The sequence below is a fragment of the Littorina saxatilis genome, linkage group LG11 (genome assembly GCF_037325665.1).
Source record: "Littorina saxatilis isolate snail1 linkage group LG11, US_GU_Lsax_2.0, whole genome shotgun sequence".
In the NCBI taxonomy this organism is placed as follows: Eukaryota; Metazoa; Mollusca; class Gastropoda; order Littorinimorpha; family Littorinidae; genus Littorina; species Littorina saxatilis.
The window spans coordinates 29859866-29879484 of record NC_090255.1 but is presented as its reverse complement, the minus strand read 5'-3'; the positions used below and the strand labels follow the sequence as shown (position 1 = coordinate 29879484).

Here is a 19619-nt window from a genome sequence, read left to right as displayed (position 1 = left end):
AAAACGAGTGCAGAAAACGCTATGAAAGCGAAAGCGCCCGAGTCGCACACTTATTTCCCTGTCAAGTAGGTTTAATTTGTACACATTAGAAAAAAAGTTTAAAAAAAAAGTGTTTGCCTACCTTCCTACCCTATTTTTTTTGGCTATGTTACCGTAACCACACCTATTATTATTTTTGGCCTAACTATCAATATTTTTGGAAATCGACAATGAACTTGCAGCTACTCTTTCATCCAAAACCTCGTTCTGACGTCACGTTTTTTACACTTAAAGCTGAAGTCTTGCGGTTTCACAGAGAATTACTAAAAACAAATTGTGCTCACAAGCTACTGATAAGCTTTCAGAATAGATGTGCAGTTATTGTGAAATGTTCTTGGCATATAGGTTTTTTATGGTCTTAACAGTTAAACATGTATTACGTTATCATTAAGATTCATGCTTTGTTAGCACTAAGCAGTTGTTTTAATCAGTCTGGTTTTCTCTTGTTTTCATCTTATGAACATTCTAAATGTTAGACTAACTTATTGTCTTGTACAGAATAACAACTGTGTGAATGGTGCTATACTGAATGAAAGAGTGTGACATGAAGTTCTTGTACATCATTGTAAAGAGTGTGAATGACGTTTTAGTTTAGATGTCAAGCGCTTAGAGCAAGCCTTTTTAACGAAAGTTTTTGATTTAGCGCTATATAAATGTTCTTCTTCTTATTATTATTATTAATTATAAAACTAGACAAAAACGTCAATGTCGATGTCTAACAGCAGTCACTCTGTATAAACTTCTCTCTGTCAAAAGTTGTTGTTTCTGAAGTTAAACCCAGACGCTGTTTTCAAATGAGGAGCCACTGAATGATGACTGAAAAATACAATAAAAAGTTTTGTTCGCTGAGAGTCCATATTCACAAAATGATAACAGAATAACCATTGTGTTCGTCGATAGTCTCCCAGCTATGTCAACACAATGTAAATGATAATAATAATGAGGATATTTAAATGGCGCAAATCCTAATACAGTTCTAAGCGCCTCGCAAAAACATACATAAATAAATTCAGCAAAGAATGTCATCCACGCATGAAGTCAATGACACCGGGCTATTTCCACATTGAATCCAATCGGGTATTTGTGATCGCTGAGAAGAAGTATCTTCAAGAAGTATTTTCAGAGGAAGAAAAATCCTCCTGGAAATGGTTACCACAAAACTTATTTTCATATTTGTACAGTCGCGGAATGTTATTTCGGAACCGAAGCCTCATGTTTATTTCCAGTCCAGAAGTTCTTAGTGACATTGGCGTCACATCCTTCTGGAACGTTCATAATTTCTGCGAGTATTTCTGTTTATCCTACATACATGAGAAAGACACTCATGAGATAATAATCGTTCAAATCACACGTGTGCATATCATGTTCTCTGCTACCCATTGATTGAAAGAGCACAGTGTAATGGCTGCTGAAACTTCCTCGTAATCCGAACTGACAGGTTCATCGTCACATGACTTGACATCATGCTGAATCGTTTATAACACAGCTGAACAGCGGCTGAAAGAACACAGTGAACGTTTAACTGCATCCGAAGACTTCACGTTCATCCATAGTCATCACTTCACAGTTAAACGTCCTTTACACCATTTTGGATTGTCGCGACAGCGTCTGCGAGTTTCTGTTTGTTTTCGGCTTACCACTGTATAGGAAGACCACATTTGTTTGTGTGTGTGTAAAATGGCTGCTGAAACTTCCCCTTAAATACGGAGTTATAAGTTCATTTTCACGTGACTTGACGTCATTCACGAACGTTCATGGCTTCTAGATTCTGCAAGTTTATCTTTGTTCTCGGCTCAGTATTCACCGATCAAAAGAACACAGATTTTTCAGATGTAAAATGACTGCTGAAACTCCCCCTTAATCCGAAGTCATAATTTCATTTTCACGTGATGTGACGTCATTCCGGAACGTTCATGGCTTCTGCGAGTTTCTGTTTGTTCTCAGCTCAGTACCAGCCGATCAAACGAACACAGTTTTCGAGTGTAAAATGACTGCTAAATCTCCCCCTTAAGCCGGAGTCATAATTTCATTTTCACGTGACGTGACGTCATTCCGGAACGTTCATGGCTTCTGCGGGTTTCTGTATGTTCTCGACCCAGTATCCGCCGATCAACAGAACACCGTTTTTCGGGTGTAAAACAACTGCTGAAACTCCCCCTTAATCCGGAGTTATAAGTCCATTGTCACGTGACGTGACGTCATTCCGGAACGTTCATGGCTTCTGCGAGTTTCTGTTTGTTCTCCACTACCCACCGGTCAAAAGAACACAGTGAACTGTTGACCCTGCGTGTGACCTTGACATCGTGAACTTCCTGACCATCTTGGAAAAACTGGAACATGCCTGCGATGTCTTTGGAACCTTTGAACCCGAAGCCCTCGTAGTCTTTCACGCGAATCTGTTGACAGAAATAAAGGAAAGAGGAACACATGAATAAAGCAGTTGAAAGTCTTAAGTCATGTTACAGAAACTAACCCCCCCCCCCCAACTCAATCTTTGTTCCACCACCAGGAACCATAGCAAACAACCACAAGATAAAACATGCTTTATATAACATTCACAACGAAGGAAAGAGAGAATGCTTTATGTCCTACAGGCTAAATAGTTTGCCTATTAAGAACAAGATATGGGTTATAATTATGATTAGAGTTTTACGCCCTCACGGCTTTTGACGAGATGCACAAGTGTATGCGTGTTTAGGTGGTATCAGCCATATGCACTAATGGCAGAATGACCAAGATCTTTTACGTGACATTGTGGTGACACGGGGGTGGGACATGGCTTCCGTCTCTGGATCTGCACATAAAGTTGACCCGGGTCCGTCCCGGCCCGAATTCGAACCTGCGACCTTTCGATCACAAATCCAGTGCTCTACCAAATGAGCTACCGGAGCTACAACGAAGATAAACTGTTCCTTTGATTCGTCTATATGATCTGTACAACGGTGTCTTAATGTTTTAGGCTTACCTTTGGACAGAGGAACTTGCGGCCAGAAAAGAGTTGCTTCAAGGCGTCTTCGGTCTCCTGAACGGTACGCGGTCAGTTTCATGTTTTTTTTACTCGAACAGAAAGGTGTCTTATTTTAGGCTTACCTTTGGACAGATGAACTTACGGTCAGAAAAGTGATTGTTGAAGGTGTCTGCGATCTGACGAACGGTCAGTTAATGATCATTTACTCGAAGAGAAAGGTGGTTGTGATGTGTTTGATTTGTTTGTTTGTTTGTTTGCTTAACGCCCAGCCGATCACGAAGGGCCATATCAGGGCGGTGCTGCTTTGACATATAACGTGCGCCACACACAAGACACAAGTCGCAGCACAGGCTTCATGTCTCACCCAGTCACATTATTCTGACACCGGACCAACCAGTCCTAGCACTAACCCCATAATGCCAGACGCCAGGAGGAGCAGCCACTAGATTGCCAATTTTAAAGTCTTAGGTATGACCCGGCCGGGGTTCGAACCCACGACCTCCCGATCACGGGGCGGACGCCTTACCACTAGGCCAACCGTGCCGGTGTGTTTGATGGGAAGTTTCCTGATTGTTGACTCGAGAAAAGAAAGATGTCTCACCCTTGGACAGATGAACTTGCGGTCAGAAAAGTGATTGTTGAAGGTGTCTGCGATCTGACGAACGGTCAGTTAATGATCATTTACTCGAAGAGAAAGGTGGTTGTGATGTGTTTGATGGTAAGTTTCATGATCGTTGACTCGAGAAAAGAAAGATGTCTCACCCTTGGACAGATGAACTTGCGGTCAGCAAAGTGTTTGTTCAAGGTGTCGGTGATCTGCTGAACGGTCAGTTTCTCTGCCGTGACGGGCAGCACACGACACAGGTGCGCCTTGGGCCGCAACAAGACGTTGACCACACAGCGTCCGACGTCCTTCACAGAGATGCAGTCCATCGGCTTGTCCTCCATCGGCAGGGCTGAAATTGTTGGGTGGACAACAGTTAGTCTTGTAATTTTGTGTGTGTGTGTGTGTGTGTGTGTGTGTGTGTGTGTGTGTGTGTGTGTGTGTGTGTGTGTGTGCGTGTGTGTGTGTGTGTGTGTGGTTGTGTGTGTGTGTGTGGTTGTGTGTGTGGTTGTGTTTTTTGTGTGGGGGGGTTGTGTGGTTGTGTGTGTATGTGAGTGTGTGTGTGTGTGTGTGTGTGTGTGTGTGTGTGTGTGTGTGTGTGTCAAACAAAGATCTCCCTCGTTTGCGATAGTACTAGTTGCTGAGTGAGCCGTCCAATACTTTGTGTGTGTGTGTGTGTGTGTTAATTTGTCACTGATTTGATTAAGATGGCACGCATACAGAGCCCCCCCCCCCACGCACGCACACACACACGCACACACACACACATACATACCGACGGCGAAGACACCAGGCCTGACTTTGTGTGGTCTGAAGACGCTCAGTAAGTGTTCGAAGTAAAAGGGCAGTCGTAGAGCAGTGTATGGCAGAACTGAAACACATTCAAACATAGAAGTAAGTGAAACATGATTCAAAGAACTGCTCTGTGGCATACACTCAACAAACATCGGTCACTCTCTGTCAATATTTGCCCCAAACCCAAATTATGAAAAATGTCTAGATTTGTCAGAAACCATGGGAAATCTTGAATTTAATCACATTTATTTAGTCAGCCAAGTCTGGCCTTAAAGAAGCGTAATTGACTACACTAATTCAACTTTAAACATTAAAGAAAACAAGAAATTAAGACAAGCAGTAAAATTAGCAACAAAATTGACAATTCAAACTTACATATAATTATTACAGATACATCCCACACATAGGCATAACACAGATGGAATGTCAAACGATACTGCATATTTTTCCCAACATCTAAGAAAACAAATTTAAAAACATACATTTATATGATGTGGCAATCTTCGTATACTATTAGTGCTTATCGTACGCGTGTGCACACTTCATCTCCCCCTGTTTCCAACACGCCACTTCCTGCATGCGAATTAGGAAGCGTGTATAATTGTGTGTACACAAATTGTATGCACTGACAGACACGCGCGCCCTCGTGCGCGCACACACACACAAACAGACGCACGCACGCACACACACAAACACACACGCACGCACGCATAAACACACGCACAAACACACAAACAGACGAGCGCTTGCACGCGCACGTACGCACACACATATATACACACACACACACACACACACACACACACACACACACACACAACGGCACACACACACACACCTCCCCCCCCCCACACACACACCCGCCATACACACGTACTGGTATCTTTGACATAGTTTTCAATTTCCGCCTTGGCATCCATGTATCCACACTCCACGTCACAAACGTTCTTGGGACTTTCCGATCCGTAGAACACAAAATGGGCCACCCCCGCGCTCACCGCTGCGTCCACACAATGTTTACCCTGAAACAGGAAACACATACGTTATTGGTCAAAAACTCATGTGTGTGTCCACTTTGAACCGTAAGTATACACACACGAAGTCTATTTCACAAAGCTCGTTGCACGAAGCTTTGGCCCTGATCTGATTCGGGATTTTTGTGTTATAACGTTTTTACCACTAAATTATTGATAATTTTATGTATACGCCCTCGACAAACCTCGATAATGTTCTGCATGCACATTGGTAAATAACGTATTATAATAAAGTGACAATTTCCGTTCATTTATCTACACAAAATAATGTTTTATGTATCATTTCTAAAGCTAAAAATGTCAGTTAGGATCACGTTCAAAATCAGTGTTTTCCGCAAAAATCATATTAGACACATTGTTAAAAAAAACCAGTTAATAAGGAAACCACCTTTTTTTCTTTCGCTAGATGTCAAGCGCTTGGAGCAAGCCTTTTTAACGAAAGTTTTTGATTTAGCGCTATATAAATGTTCTTCTTATTATTATTAGATTTGTACATATTGCTGTGAACCTGTGCACAAATGAATTTTCTTCCCCCTTTCCTACCCCAGGTGGTGGGTTCAAGTGCTAGTCTTTCGGATGAGACGAAAAACCGAGGTCCCTTCGTGTACACTACATTGGGGTGTGCACGTTAAAGATCCCACGATTGACAAAAGGGTCTTTCCTGGCAAAAATGTATAGGCATAGATAAAAAAAAAAAGTCCACCAAATACCCGTGTGACTTGGAATAATAGGCCGTGAAAAGTAAATATTTGCTGTAATGGCTTGAGATTTACTGGCCGATGTGAATGCGTGATATATTGTGTAAAAAATTCCATCTCACACGGCAGAAATTAATATGTAAAGTGCTTAGAGAACGTCAAGCGCTATATAAATCTCCCATATAAATAAATAAATAAATTGACATATTAGGCCAAACAAAACAATATAGTCTGTTTATGGTATCCCGACCGACCCTATTTTTTCGCGCGACCCTAGACTTTTTTTTGGCATTTGGGGGAGAATTATTTTTTTTTTTTTAATTTAAAAAAAATAAAAAAATTTAAAAAAAAGTCTTTGTCTTTTGGCAAAATAACTTCAAAATGTTTTTTGGGAGAAAAAAAATCCCGACCTACCGACCCTATTTTTTTTGCCTATGTTACCGTAAACAGACTTTTTTGTTGTTGTGCCTTACTGACTGTTATAAGGAAAAGGAAAAGCAGTGTCAAACCTGTTGGATCTCTTTGTCCTTGTCCATGTGTTCCCAGTAGTGCGTGACGAGGAACACGGCGTGGGCGCCCCCTACCGCCCGGTTCACGCTTCGCGGGTCATTCAGGTCAGCCGTGACGATGATTGCCCCTGTCAAACGTGCAACTATTGTCAGTTTTTTTCTCCTCGATGATTTATATATAAAAAATAAATCTAAAAGGTTCAAACTACAATGAAGAAATGTAGCCGGGACAAAAGTGACGACAAAGTTTATATTTAGTTTGTCCTCTTTAAAAGAACGCAGAAAACATAAAAACAACAACAACAACAACAACAACAACAACCACTCAGGAACAAGCAGCCATGGCAGGCAACACAGCCGCGGTAAAAAACACACCACCCAATAACATCTGAAAAGCAAGCCTCTAGAAAGCTACGCACTTGGACCAACCAACACACAGCAACACTGGCAAGAAGCAGTTTAGACACCATCCACCAGCATCCTATGCAATCAAAATCAAAAACAAAGATAGAATACATAACATTTGAATACATAAGATCTTACTCCTGAGAAGAATGGAACAAAATACACGCATTCCAACATTATTTCTGTAACCTACTGACCTTCTTCTGCTAGTTTCCTGGAAACGTCCGTGGTGGGTGACCTTGTGACGGCCTTGACCTCAAAACGCTTGTCCCTTAGCAACGCCCTAGCAACGGCCCCGCCCACCAGTCCCGTGGCCCCGAATACGACGACTGGCATGGGGTCATCATACATGGCGTCCAGACTCGACCCACACCCCATCCTGTCATCAACCAATCAGTCAATCAGTTAATCAATTAGTCAGTTAGTCCATCTTGATGACAACGGGCAAGGGGCACATGGCACCCAGTCTGGACAAAAGGCCCATCCTGTGATCAATCAATTCATAAATCACTTAGTCAATCAGTAAGTCAATCAATCAATCAATCGATCGATCAATTAAATAAGCAATCAATCAATCAATCAATCCATCAATCATTCAATCAATATGTCAATCAGTCATTCAATCAGTGAATCAATCAGTCAGTTTGTCAATCTATATGTCAATCAATCAATATATCAATCATCATTCAAGACGACGGCCGGTGCGGAGTCGACCACAATACAAGCCACCTCGTCTGAATCCACAGCCCATCCTGTCATCAATCAGTCAATCAATCAATCAGTTGATCAATTGATCCGTCCATTATTCAATTAGTCGATCAATCAGTCAATCGAGATGACCACAGGCATGGGGTCGTACGTCATACATCCTGCAAGCAAGCAAGCAAGCAGGCAACAGGCTTCGGGTCAGTATAAATTGTGTTCAGCGTGGACCCACAACCCAGTATAGGGTGATAACTAATATAGAGATGTAAATAAATGTATGAACAAATATCCAGATACAGAAACCAGTATTTCGTCAATCAATCATTTAACCCAGAGATATATCTACGTTTATAAACATTTGTATGCGCCCGGCACAGGCAGACAGGCAAATGTGTGGGTGCCTTAATCCACTGCGGCTATTTTCAGTAAAGAAACAACAACACCTAAATGAATATCCTTGTCTATAAAGGACCCTCCTCTACCCCATACTACCCCCCCCCCCCCCCATACTCCCCAACTCTTAATAGTTCATACATCTCTTTCTTTTTCTCTGTCTGTCTATGTATCTGTCTGTCTGTCTGTCTCTCGCTGTCTGTAGAGACGTTAACAAACCAAAAAATAAATAACTTTCCCTCTCCCTCCCTTTTCTCCTCCTTGCCACCCACCCCCTCACTCTCTCTCTCTCTCTCTAAATAAATAAAGTTCAAAGTTCTCTCTCTCTCTCTCTCTCTCTTATCTCTCTCTGTCCCTCTCTCTCTCTCTCTGTCCCTCTCTCTCTGTCTGTCTGTCTGTCTGTCTGTGTCTCTCTCTCTCTCTCTGTCTCTCTCTCTGTCTCTCTGTCTCTGTCTCTCTCTCTCTCTCTCTCTCTCTCTCGCGCGCGCGCGCGCGCGCACACACATCCGCGCGCGCTCTCTCACATTTAAGTTAGTAAAAGAAAACCACCAAAGAAAAAGTATATGGCTCACACTCTCTTCATAGAAATCATGAAACCTTTCCTCGCGTCTGCCTCCTCTACCGCCGTCCATCGTCTCTGATCCTCCTTCTTCTTCGACGACGATGACGAATCAAGCGACAATGACGTAGTTGCGAATGCTGACGTCTTTTCCAGTTTCGCAGGTTCTGGCGCAAAAGTCACTGACGATTTTGCGGATGTTCTCCCAGTCGCTGTTTTGGTCGCTGATTCTGTTTCAGACGATGACGTAGACGGTTTTGATGTTGACGTCGTTGGTGAGGGTTCCTTTTCTATTGGCGTCACTTCCGTTATTTTAATTTCAGTGAGTTTCGAGGCTGTCTTCTTCCCCAAATCTGCTGACGTCGATTGGCGTAACTCTATTTCTGCTGACGTCACCGATGACCTCAACCCAGGACGTGCTGACGTCTCTTCTGACGCTGATGCCGACGAAGAGTCTGTTTCCGCCATTTTTGCTGTATATTATGCAGTTTGCTTTGTTACAGTTTTCAACAACAGTCAAACGCAGCAAACCTCTACGCGTTTTCTCTCTTTTCGAACAAATCACATCCTTTAAGCATCGTCAGCACTGCCACAGGACAGTACCTTTGGTTGATATTTTTGTTATTTTATGTCAGTATGTCGAGATAAAGCAGAAGTCATTCCTCAATTTAGTAGTCGGACGACGCCGAAAAAGCTGTTCGTAAGAAAGCAACCAAAGTCACCCTTTAGGCCAAAAAAAAAAGAGGTCTGTTTACGGTAACATAGGCCAAAAAAATAGGGTCGGTAGGTCGGGATTGTTTTTTTTTTTTTGTTTTGTTTTTTTCCAATAAACCATATTTTTACGTTATTTTGCAAAAAAACCAAGATTTTATTTTTTTTTTCCCAAATGCCAAAAAAAAAGTCTAGGGTCGCTCGAAAAAAATAGGGTCGGTCGGGTTACCGTAAACAGACCTATTTTTTTTTTTGCCTTAATTAAATAGCCAACAACATCGAAAGTGTACTTCAATAGAAGACAATTCAGTTACTCCTCTAAAATCGTCCGACGGTGTCAGGAGCGCTGTTTGTGAGAAAAAAAATCAAGGCCCTCCTAAACTAAATCGTCGGACGATGTCAAAAATATAATTTAACAGAAAATAATTCACTCCTCAATTCAATCGTCGGACGAGGTTAGGAGTTTTGTGTTTAATACAGCAAGTCATTGCTCGACCGACGATGTCGAAAGCGTTGATGTCACTTTTCGGCGAAACTGTTTGAGATGGTCCACGCTGTCAAGAACAAAGATAACGAAACCCTGACGTTGCGTTCACAACTTTGAAATCCAGGGCTGAGGAGCAATCCATGCGGTCAAGGTTAAAGAACGGCACAAGTAATTAATTTACACTAATTCTAATCCTCAATTAACTCCATTCCTTTATAATTAGGATTGCTTAAAATAAGCACTATGCTTGAGTTGGAACCCCAAATGCCAGGTAAAAGTCGACTCCGGTTAATCGGCCACTTTTGGGACCGACTGAACTATGGCCGATTATCCGAACATTTTAACACATAACTACGTATGAAGAAAAGATTCGGTCCCAGGGAAAATTGGCCGATTATCCGGAATTGGCCGATTATCCGGAATTGACTGTATAATGTAAATATCACGATAACAATTGAATCAAGTTTTGTTTAAACCTACTCCATTCAGAAAGACACGGTTTTATTTCAATTTGATAGTTGGAAAAACAGAAACAGTGTTCACTAGTTCCGTCGTATTTTGCCTAAAAAGAGCAATGACAATGTCATGAACTCAAGATGCAGCAAAGTAATCCATACTCCAACATGCAGTCTTTATTTTGCTCTCAACACAATACACGCGGCAGAATCAATACACACACAGAAACACTTGCTCTAAACAATAGAATCAATTTTTCAACGACGGAGTTCCAGCGAGAATGTCAGACAAAGTACAGAATACAGTCCACTCCGAAGCCTTTTTGAATCCAATCGATTGGGAGACACACAAAGGTACTCCGGAACGCGTCAGTCATAGACCTATATTAGTATAGGTCCCTTCGTCAATCAACTGTGCTGGCGATATCAATTAAAACACTCACAACAGTACCCAATATTGACGGACTGTGTGATGATATCTTCTGCTATGGTCTGTTGAGACAGTGATATCAAAATCGAGACCAGAGGTCGAGATTTTGATATCACTGTCGAAACAGACCAATAGCAGAAGATATCATCACACAGTCAGTCAATGTTAGATATATTGCTAATTCTCTGGACAGTTTGTATTTACTGTAAAGAAATTACAAAAGTATTTGTCTCAATTTTGGCTGTTCCATATCCCTCCCTCTGATTATTATTTCTTTTTGTTCACTCTTTTCTCGTACTTTTCAGTATTTCAAAATGTCTTTTCTTTCAAAAAGTCTTTAGTCACTTGCTCAACTAAATTCTGGGATCATTACATTTTCATATATATTTGTATGTTTTTAAATTTAGGTGTTTTTGTTTTTGAAGTGGGGAAGCAATAAAGAGGTCGTCGATATCAAAACTGATATCGACGGAAATGTCGTCGATATCACTTTTGCACTGAGCTCAGTTTTGCCCAATTGACCAATGGAAATCCACGTAACATATAAAATAGCAATATAGAGAGATATGATTTAATCATAGAGTCCGGGTTTTGAGGCATAATGCTACGATGAATTTCATACTGACGGTATACGTTCCAATAAATAAGCTCTCTAAATTTGTATCTTATTCTTGACTATGGAACATTATTTAGTCAACCTATTTCGAAAAACTTCAGGTGAAACCTACGATCTCTAAGAACGTCTAAGCGCTTCGTCGATGTAATGAATGTTTATGTTAGAGCTTTTCACCACCTGTCAAAGGAGATGATCCTGCCTCCTCGTCGCTTTAACCATGTACCGTTCGAACCGCTTCGGTAAAAGGCACACTCCTTCAAGTGAAAACTGTTCAGCTCACTTCCTCACACATGATCAGGCTTTGACAAGGGATAAGACTATCTTTCCACTGAGGTCGTGGGTTCGAACCCCGACCGGGTCATACCTACGCGAATCTATCAAAACAAAAATACAGAGTTATCTCCCATATGGTTTTCGCGAGCACTGATCTAAATTTGAGATCAGTGTTCGCGAGACGAAAATGATTGCAGATTGGCCGACTTCGACAGTGATCTCCGATCTGTTCTTCACAGTTATGATACAGACATCGTTCTAAGGTCAAAACAAGTCGACATTTTGGGACCGCTGCCGGAAGGAGACCGTAATATATTATTTCATCACTGTCAACTGGTTACAGAAAAAATCGTCTGCTCCAGTTAGCGCCGAAACCAAACGGTTGATTATCACGATTCACGTGACACTTTTTCCATAGAGTTGTTTGCACAGTAAATACAGCCGCGAAAAATAGCTCGCTTGAAACTGTCTTACACCACCTGTCAAAGGAGATGATCCTGCCTTCTCGTCACTTTAACCATGTACCGTTCGAACCGCTTCGGTAAAAGGCACACTCCCTCAAGTGAAAACTGTTCAGCTCACTTCCTCACATATGATCAGGCTTTGACAAGGGATAAGACTATCTTTCCACTGAGGTCGTGGGTTCGAACCCCGGCCGGGTCATACCTAAGACTTTAAAATTGGCAATCTAGTGGCTGCTCCGCCTGGCGTCTGGCATTTTGGGGTTAGTGCTAGGACTGGTTGGTCCGGTGTCAGAATAATGTGACTGGGTGAGACATGAAGCCTGTGCTGCGACTTCTGTCTTGTGTGTGGCGCACGTTATATGTCAAAGCAGCACCGCCCTAATATGGCCCTTCGTGGTCGGCTGGGCGTTAAGCAAACAAACAAACAAACAAACAAAAATCCTTCCACTTAAACAGCCTCGGTGTTTTCTGTGCACAGTGCAATTTTTGTTTAGGAATTAATTGTGTGACAGCCAACAAATGCTTTTCAAGAAACCGAGTAGCCGCGAAAAATAGCTCGCTTGAAACTGTCTTACATATCAATTCCTTTGTAATTTAAAAATTACAAAACATCATGAAAAATCATTATCGACGATCGCGAATCTGCTTATATCAATAATACATTACAAAAAGCTCTAAATATGTAAAAAAAAAAAATCGGTAAGGAAACTCAAGGCATCCTGTCAGGGAGAGAATGAGCCGAACTCATTTTGACCTGAGTTCAGGATGTGACATGCGAGCACGGAAAAACTTCAAAACAAATAATTATAACATGAATTGTCCTCTGCACAGTTAACTGACATCGTCAGCAAGACACACGAAGCATGGAAAAGAGCGTCCAGAGTACTGGGCACAGAACTACACCGCACAACATGGTACACTTTGACCTATTCTCTACACTTTGATCTATTCTCTACACCTTGATCTAAGTCCAAAGACTGATCAAGCAGATCTTGTAACACCACCTGCAGTTGAGTGTTATCTAAGAGAAACAAAGCGGCCCATACAGCGTCATCGCCATGCATAGACACCCACACGTTCAACACCTGCCTCTTGTATTCATTATTTTCGCCACAATTCACCTCCTTGACCAACGCAAAACCCGAGTTAGGTCGCCTCGTGGAAAAGCCATTGATATCGCGAGGATTTTGTTGTTGTATTTAAAAAAAACAAAAGCTTATATAATATTTTTCAAACCGGTATTATCTTCTTCGCTCCAAACCCGATCATTGCTCAACAGTAACCGGTAAGCCTTAGAAGTGGTAACGCAGCAATACAAATACAGTCAAACATGCTTTTGTGATCACCTCTTTAAACCGACCACCTGTCCAGGACAGTGACCCAGACGAAGGATCCCAGACGAGTTTTCTTCTATATAATTTACATCTCCATGGCGACCACCTGTCTTTAACGACCACTTTTGGTCGTTATATAAAGGTGGTCGTTATATAAAGGTGGTCGTTATATAAAGGTGGTCGTTATATAAAGGTGGTCGTTATATAAAGGTGGTCGTTATATAAAGGGTGTCGTTATATAAAGGGGGTCGTTATATAAAGGAGGTCGTTATATAAAGGCGGTCGTTATATAAAGGTGGTCGTTATATAACGGTGGTCGTTATATAAGGGTGGTCGTTATATAAAGGTGGTCGTTATAGAAAGGTGGTCGTTATAGAAAGGTGGTCGTTATAGAAAGGTGGTTGTTATAGACAGGATTGACTGTTTTCAACTGCGATAAGAACCGGGAGGGCTGACGGGTTGACGATTTCTGTTCTGGTATTGTTCACGTAAACTGATATTACAAACCAACTCCGACGATGTTAAACCTGAGCATGACTGCCTGGGGGGGGGGGGGGGGGGAGGGGGAGGGGGAGGGGAGGGGGGGGGGGCTTTGAATTAGCCACACTCGTAAAAGCTCAACTGAGCAGATCATCATACTTGTAGATAATATACCTGCGTTAAAAGCCAAATCGTGGAAAACACGAGTACACGTTGGAGCTGCGGCCCAGACAAACAGAAAAACAAAAAAAATCTGAGGTGAATTGTTAGCGCTGAGCGCAGCAGTGAACAGCCAAGCCTGTGCCACGTTGTTGACCAATACTGTGCGGTTCTAAATGTACGGACTTCGTTTGTGTTCCTGCATCTCGCTGGAATAATCGAAGCTCGCGCCAGGATACGTCTGCTTGTTGTTATGGGGGCGAGGACGCCCCCATTCTATACGGATAGTTTCGAGGTTGACCATGGGCAGCGCCATTTTGTTGTGAAATACGTCATCAGTTTGTGTACACAGGAAGTTGTGACATCCGTCACCCTATGGGAGGGGTGACGTCAAAATTGTTCATCTGTAGAAAGTTGTGAAATCCGTCACCCTATGGGAGGGGTGACGTCAAAATTGGTCATCACAGAGTTTGTGTAACACAGGAAGTTGTGAAATACGTCACCCTATGGGAGGGGTGACGTCAAAATTGTTCAACAAAAACATGATATGTCGCTTTGTGCAGGGTCAACTGCAACAAACTCAAACCGAGCCATTCATACCTAGCTGTATTTGAGTGACTTATATACCCGACATTTTTATTTCTTATTTTTAGCACAGGTGTAGGAAAAATCATGAACCAAAATGTTATTTATTTTCTAATTTAACATTTTTTTTACAAATATGACCATGGTCTTTTAAACATACAGTGACATTAAACATTGTTATGTTAAAAAAAAGAAAAAAGAAAAAAAGCTTTTGTGCACAAATCAGAAAATACATTGTACATTTTACCTACAGGCCAAACCGTGAGTGTCTGTGGCAAAGCCCGACCCAGGAAATTGCACTGATCTAAATTGTCAAGAACAGGCGCTTGCATTTGGATGTGTCCAATGATAGTAGGTTTGGTTGTGATCAATCAGAATAATGTAGGAATAAAAATGTATGACAGTTTAGTATGATGACATGTAATTCACATATGCTGAAATATGATATTATACATCATGTAATATTATTATGGCTGTTGCCATGACCATGAAACCCAACAAAGGTTTAATGTAATGTAATTCAAAATACCAAAACCGAGCACCTATTAATCTCGTCTTTGCGCGTGAAGATTGAGGCCGTCTGCCAGTAGCGGTTAGGTCATACAGTGGAACCCCTCTCTAGCGACCTTTAAAATGTTGACAAAAATCGGTCCTTGTGGAGGGGGGTCCTTACAGAGGGAGGGGGGCGGAGTCAGGGGGCCACAAAGAAAGTCAGATTTAAAAAAAAAAAGAAAACAGAGAAGTTTGAGTTGCTGACGACCGTTCCCTCTGAAAGCAAACTGCTTCGATTTCATGTTTGTCCTTGGTGTCCACCAGTTCTGGTGCATGTACTACCCTGGCCAAGTTTCCTCTCAAGACATCAAAGAGACCGCCCCAGTATACTCTACAGCCTCTGGGCGAACCACCTCTCATAGCTAAAACTGGGTCAATGACCCCTGGGAAGAAGGTCAGTGTCTATAAAATTTTACTCCTAGGCCTGCGGCCAGGGGGGGGGGAGTATACCGGTACCATTTGAGAATCAGACCAAATGAGAATTGAACCATTTGAGAACATCCTTTTTTTTCAATCACTACATCGAAGGCCTGCGGCCCGGGGTTCACATGGGTTGGTTTGTTTGTTTGTTTCAAACCCACACCCATATACACACATTTCCCATTTAAACCATTTGTCGGCCCCCTGTCGATATTTATCGACTAAGTTCCTTGTGTGGGCTGTCGATAGAATCGGTCACACGCTGCCTGTAATGAGAACATTCTTCCACCCTTCATCATAACTAACGTGTAGTGTTCTCGCTGCCTTCCCCAATCAACTAAGCAGGAATTGTACTGGAGGAATGATATAGTGTGTATAGCATATATATGAATATTGTGTGAACAGTACATGTGGTGATGTTTGTCCGTATGATTAATTGTTTTATGTAGGTTGTAAGCCAACAATTAATTGTTCTATTCTGTATATATTCTTTTGTAAAGGGCCTAGAGCACTTAAACATGTCCAGTTATTATTATTACTATTATTATTATAAGAGAGATAGGTCATTCTCATTTTGGCTGTAGAAATCCAGACATCTGTGTTCATGTTAAAACTGATGACAGACAAACAAACAAACAAACAGACGAACAAACAGACAGAGTGACATCTATAAGCCGCTTTATTACATAAGGGCGGCTTAAAAAGAAGAAGTCGACCGTCACATGGCTCAAAGTCAAAGAAGGGAAACCCAATGCTAAATCGATGGACTGTTATTTTTTAGGGAAGCCGATTCGCCGTATGCCGGAAGCACTGACAATTTTGCAGCATAACATATTCAAGAAGACTACTCTGCTAGCTGCAGTCTGTTTCAATACCTTTGACCGATGACGTCCGACAAATTGACTCTCAAAGATTTGACTACGATTTAGTGTCCTCTTCGGACAGCACTTTAGGTCAGTGTTATGGAAATATGATAGGTGTGCTTGTTATTACATACGTATACCTATGTTTTATGTTTTATGTGTGTTGTCCTATACAATTGTTGTTATAATCGTTTACAGGCAGGCAGGATGTGCCGAAGAAATTTTTCCATTTTTATGTGATATTTTAATGGACAATAAAGCGCTGTTATTGTTAATATTATTTACTTCTTCTCTTTTAAAAAAATATCATGACACATGCGGTTTGCCGGGAGAGAGTTGTACTAATTTCAAGTAGAAATGAATGTTGTCTTTTCGCTAATTGCTTTGGCCTACATCTAGAAATTAGATGCTATTTTGTTTGTTGGTTAGAGATGTCTTATCGTCAGTATTTTTCTAAACAAAGTTGCAATCAGAAATAAGAACATGGCAGACAGTCATATCCTTACACAATAATGCAAAAACAGTCAGTCATGTTTTTATTCCAAATGGTAAGACGTGAACACACGACTACTCAGAATTGTAAGATCGATCGTGTCTTGCCTAAAGCTGAAATTAAACACTTCCTACACAACTAGCTCTCAAGTGCGCGCGCCAACAGCTAGGATAAAAGCAGTTGACTCGGATTTGAGAGGCTGCAAACCCGGAGGTAAATCGGATTTCGTCATAAGAGCTTTGAATGTGTCACACGTTTTACAACGTTCAATATTCCGTAAGATATAACGTTCAATATTCTGTGTTGTACAAGCTCTTCAAACGTGCATGGTCGAACTAAATATCCCTACCCGTTGTTGCTGTTCTTTGTTCGTTTCAGCTGCATGGGAAAAAAATTTTTTTTAATTATTTCTGAAGAACTGACACTACTTCTGGAGTGGTGAACATAGACGAGGAAAAACCAACACAAACGAACACTTTTGTTCTGATACTCTGGAACACGATCGAATTTACACAAAATGTAAGACAGGAACAACAAGTCGCGTAAGGCGAAAATACAATATTTAGTCAAGTAGCTGTCGAACTCACAGAATGAAACGCAATGCCATTTTACTCGTAGCATCGTCAGGCCACCGCTCATGGCAAAGGCAGTGAAATTGACAAGAAGAGCGGGGTAGTAGTTGCGCTAAGAAGGATAGCACGCTTTTCTGTACCTCTCTTTGTTTTAACTTTCTGAGCGTGTTTTTAATCCAAACATATCATATCTATATGTTTTTGGAATCAGGAACTAACAAGGAATAAGATGAAAGTGTTTTTAAATTGATTTGGACAATTTAATTTTGATCATAATTTTTATATATTTAATTTTCAGAGCTTGTTTTTAATCCGAATATAACATATTTATATGTTTTTGGAATCAGCAAATGATGGAGAATAAGATAAACGTAAATTTGGATCGTTTTATAAATTTTTATTTTTTTTTTTAAATTTTCAGATTTTTAATGACCAAAGTCATTAATTAATTTTTAAGCCACCAAGCTGAAATGCAATACCGAAGTCCGGGCTTCGTCGAAGATTACTTGACCAAAATTTCAACCAATTTGGTTGAAAAATGAGGGCGTGACAGTGCCGCCTCAACTTTCACGAAAAGCCGGATATGACGTCATCAAAGACATTTATCAAAAAAATGAAAAAAACGTTCGGGGATTTCATACCCAGGAACTCTCATGTCAAATTTCATAAAGATCGGTCCAGTAGTTTAGTCTGAATCGCTCTACACACACACACACACACACACACACACGCACACACGCACACACGCACATACACCACGACCCTCGTTTCGATTCCCCCTCGATGTTAAAATATTTAGTCAAAACTTGACTAAATATAAAAAGGACAATATAAACTCAATCCTACCGCTGACTCAAGTTCATCGATATCATAAACCAATTGGATTCTCCGTTTTCTCCGATGTCAAACCGACACTAATGCACTTGTATTTTTGTTTAACATTCTGGAACACCAGTCTACACCAGATATGATTACAAAAAGTGTATATATTATCACACAGAATTAACTACCGGTACTTCCATTGACTCACATTATCGTTACAATATACAATGTACTACTCTGCAGGGTTTTTTCCTCCTTGGGTGAACCGACACGAACCAGTACTTCGGTTCTGGAATGCGAACCTTCACAAGAATTGATCAAAAAGAACAATTTCAACTCGATCTTCCAACTGACTCAAACCCGTCGACATAGCAACCACTTTGCTCGTTTTTTCTCCGGGAACAAACCCATGAAACCAACAAGAACTACACTCTACACTTTTTATTCCTTCGTTTTTGTTTTGTTACATTTAGTCAAGTTTTGACTAAATGTTTTAACGTAGAGGGGGGAATCGAGACGAGGGTTGTGGTGTATGTGTGTGTGTGTGTGTGTGTGTGTGTGTGTGTGTGTGTGTGTGTGTGTGTGTGTGTCTGTCTGTCTGTCTGTCTGTGTGTGTGTGTGTAGAGCGATTCAGACCAAACTACTGGACCGATCTTTATGAAATTTGACATGAGCGTTCCTGGGAATTATATCCCTGGACTTTTTTTTCTTTTTTTCGATAAATACTTTTGATGACGTCATATCCGGCTTTTTGTAAAAGTTGAGGCGGCACTGTCACACCCTCATTTTTCAATCAAATTGATTGAAATTTTGGCCCAGCAATCTTCGACGAAGGCCGGACTTCGGTATTGCATTTCAGCTTGGTGGCTTAAAAATTAATTAATGACTTTGGTCATTACAAATCTGAAAATTGTAAAAAATAAAATTTTTATAAAACGATCCAAATTTACGTTTATCTTATTCTTCATAATTTTCTGATTCCAAAAACATATAAATATGTTATATTTGGATTAAAAACAAGCTCTGAAAATTAAAAATATAAAAATTATTATTAAAATAAAATTTCCGAAATCGATTTAAAAACAATTTCATCTTATTCCTTGTGGGTTCCTGATTCCAAAAACATATAGATGTGATATGTTTGGATTAAAACACGCTCAGAAAGTTAAAAAGAATAAAGATAAAGAAAAGCGT

General features: G+C 40.9%; 1 protein-coding gene across 2 annotated transcripts in view; it reads right to left on the bottom strand.

Moving 5' to 3' along the window:
• Nucleotides 1-9451, bottom strand: part of LOC138980218 (nmrA-like family domain-containing protein 1) — a 10240-nt gene extending 789 nt beyond the window's left edge. Inside the window, exons 1-7 of one of the 2 annotated variants that reach the window (XR_011460267.1) lie at nt 8723-9451; nt 7250-7431; nt 6648-6775; nt 5284-5428; nt 4387-4482; nt 3770-3963; nt 181-2435 (exon numbers count right to left, since the gene is read on the bottom strand). Coding sequence is in view for 1 of the 2 variants with exons in the window: in XM_070353058.1 (XP_070209159.1) it covers nt 2238-2435; nt 3770-3963; nt 4387-4482; nt 5284-5428; nt 6648-6775; nt 7250-7431; nt 8723-9177 (1398 nt within the window). In the remaining variant the exon portion in view is untranslated. Of the gene's footprint in view, nt 2436-3769; nt 3964-4386; nt 4483-5283; nt 5429-6647; nt 6776-7249; nt 7432-8722 lie in introns of both variants that reach the window. The other variant, XM_070353058.1, reaches the window with a different exon arrangement.
• Nucleotides 9452-19619: the final 10168 nt, after the last annotated feature.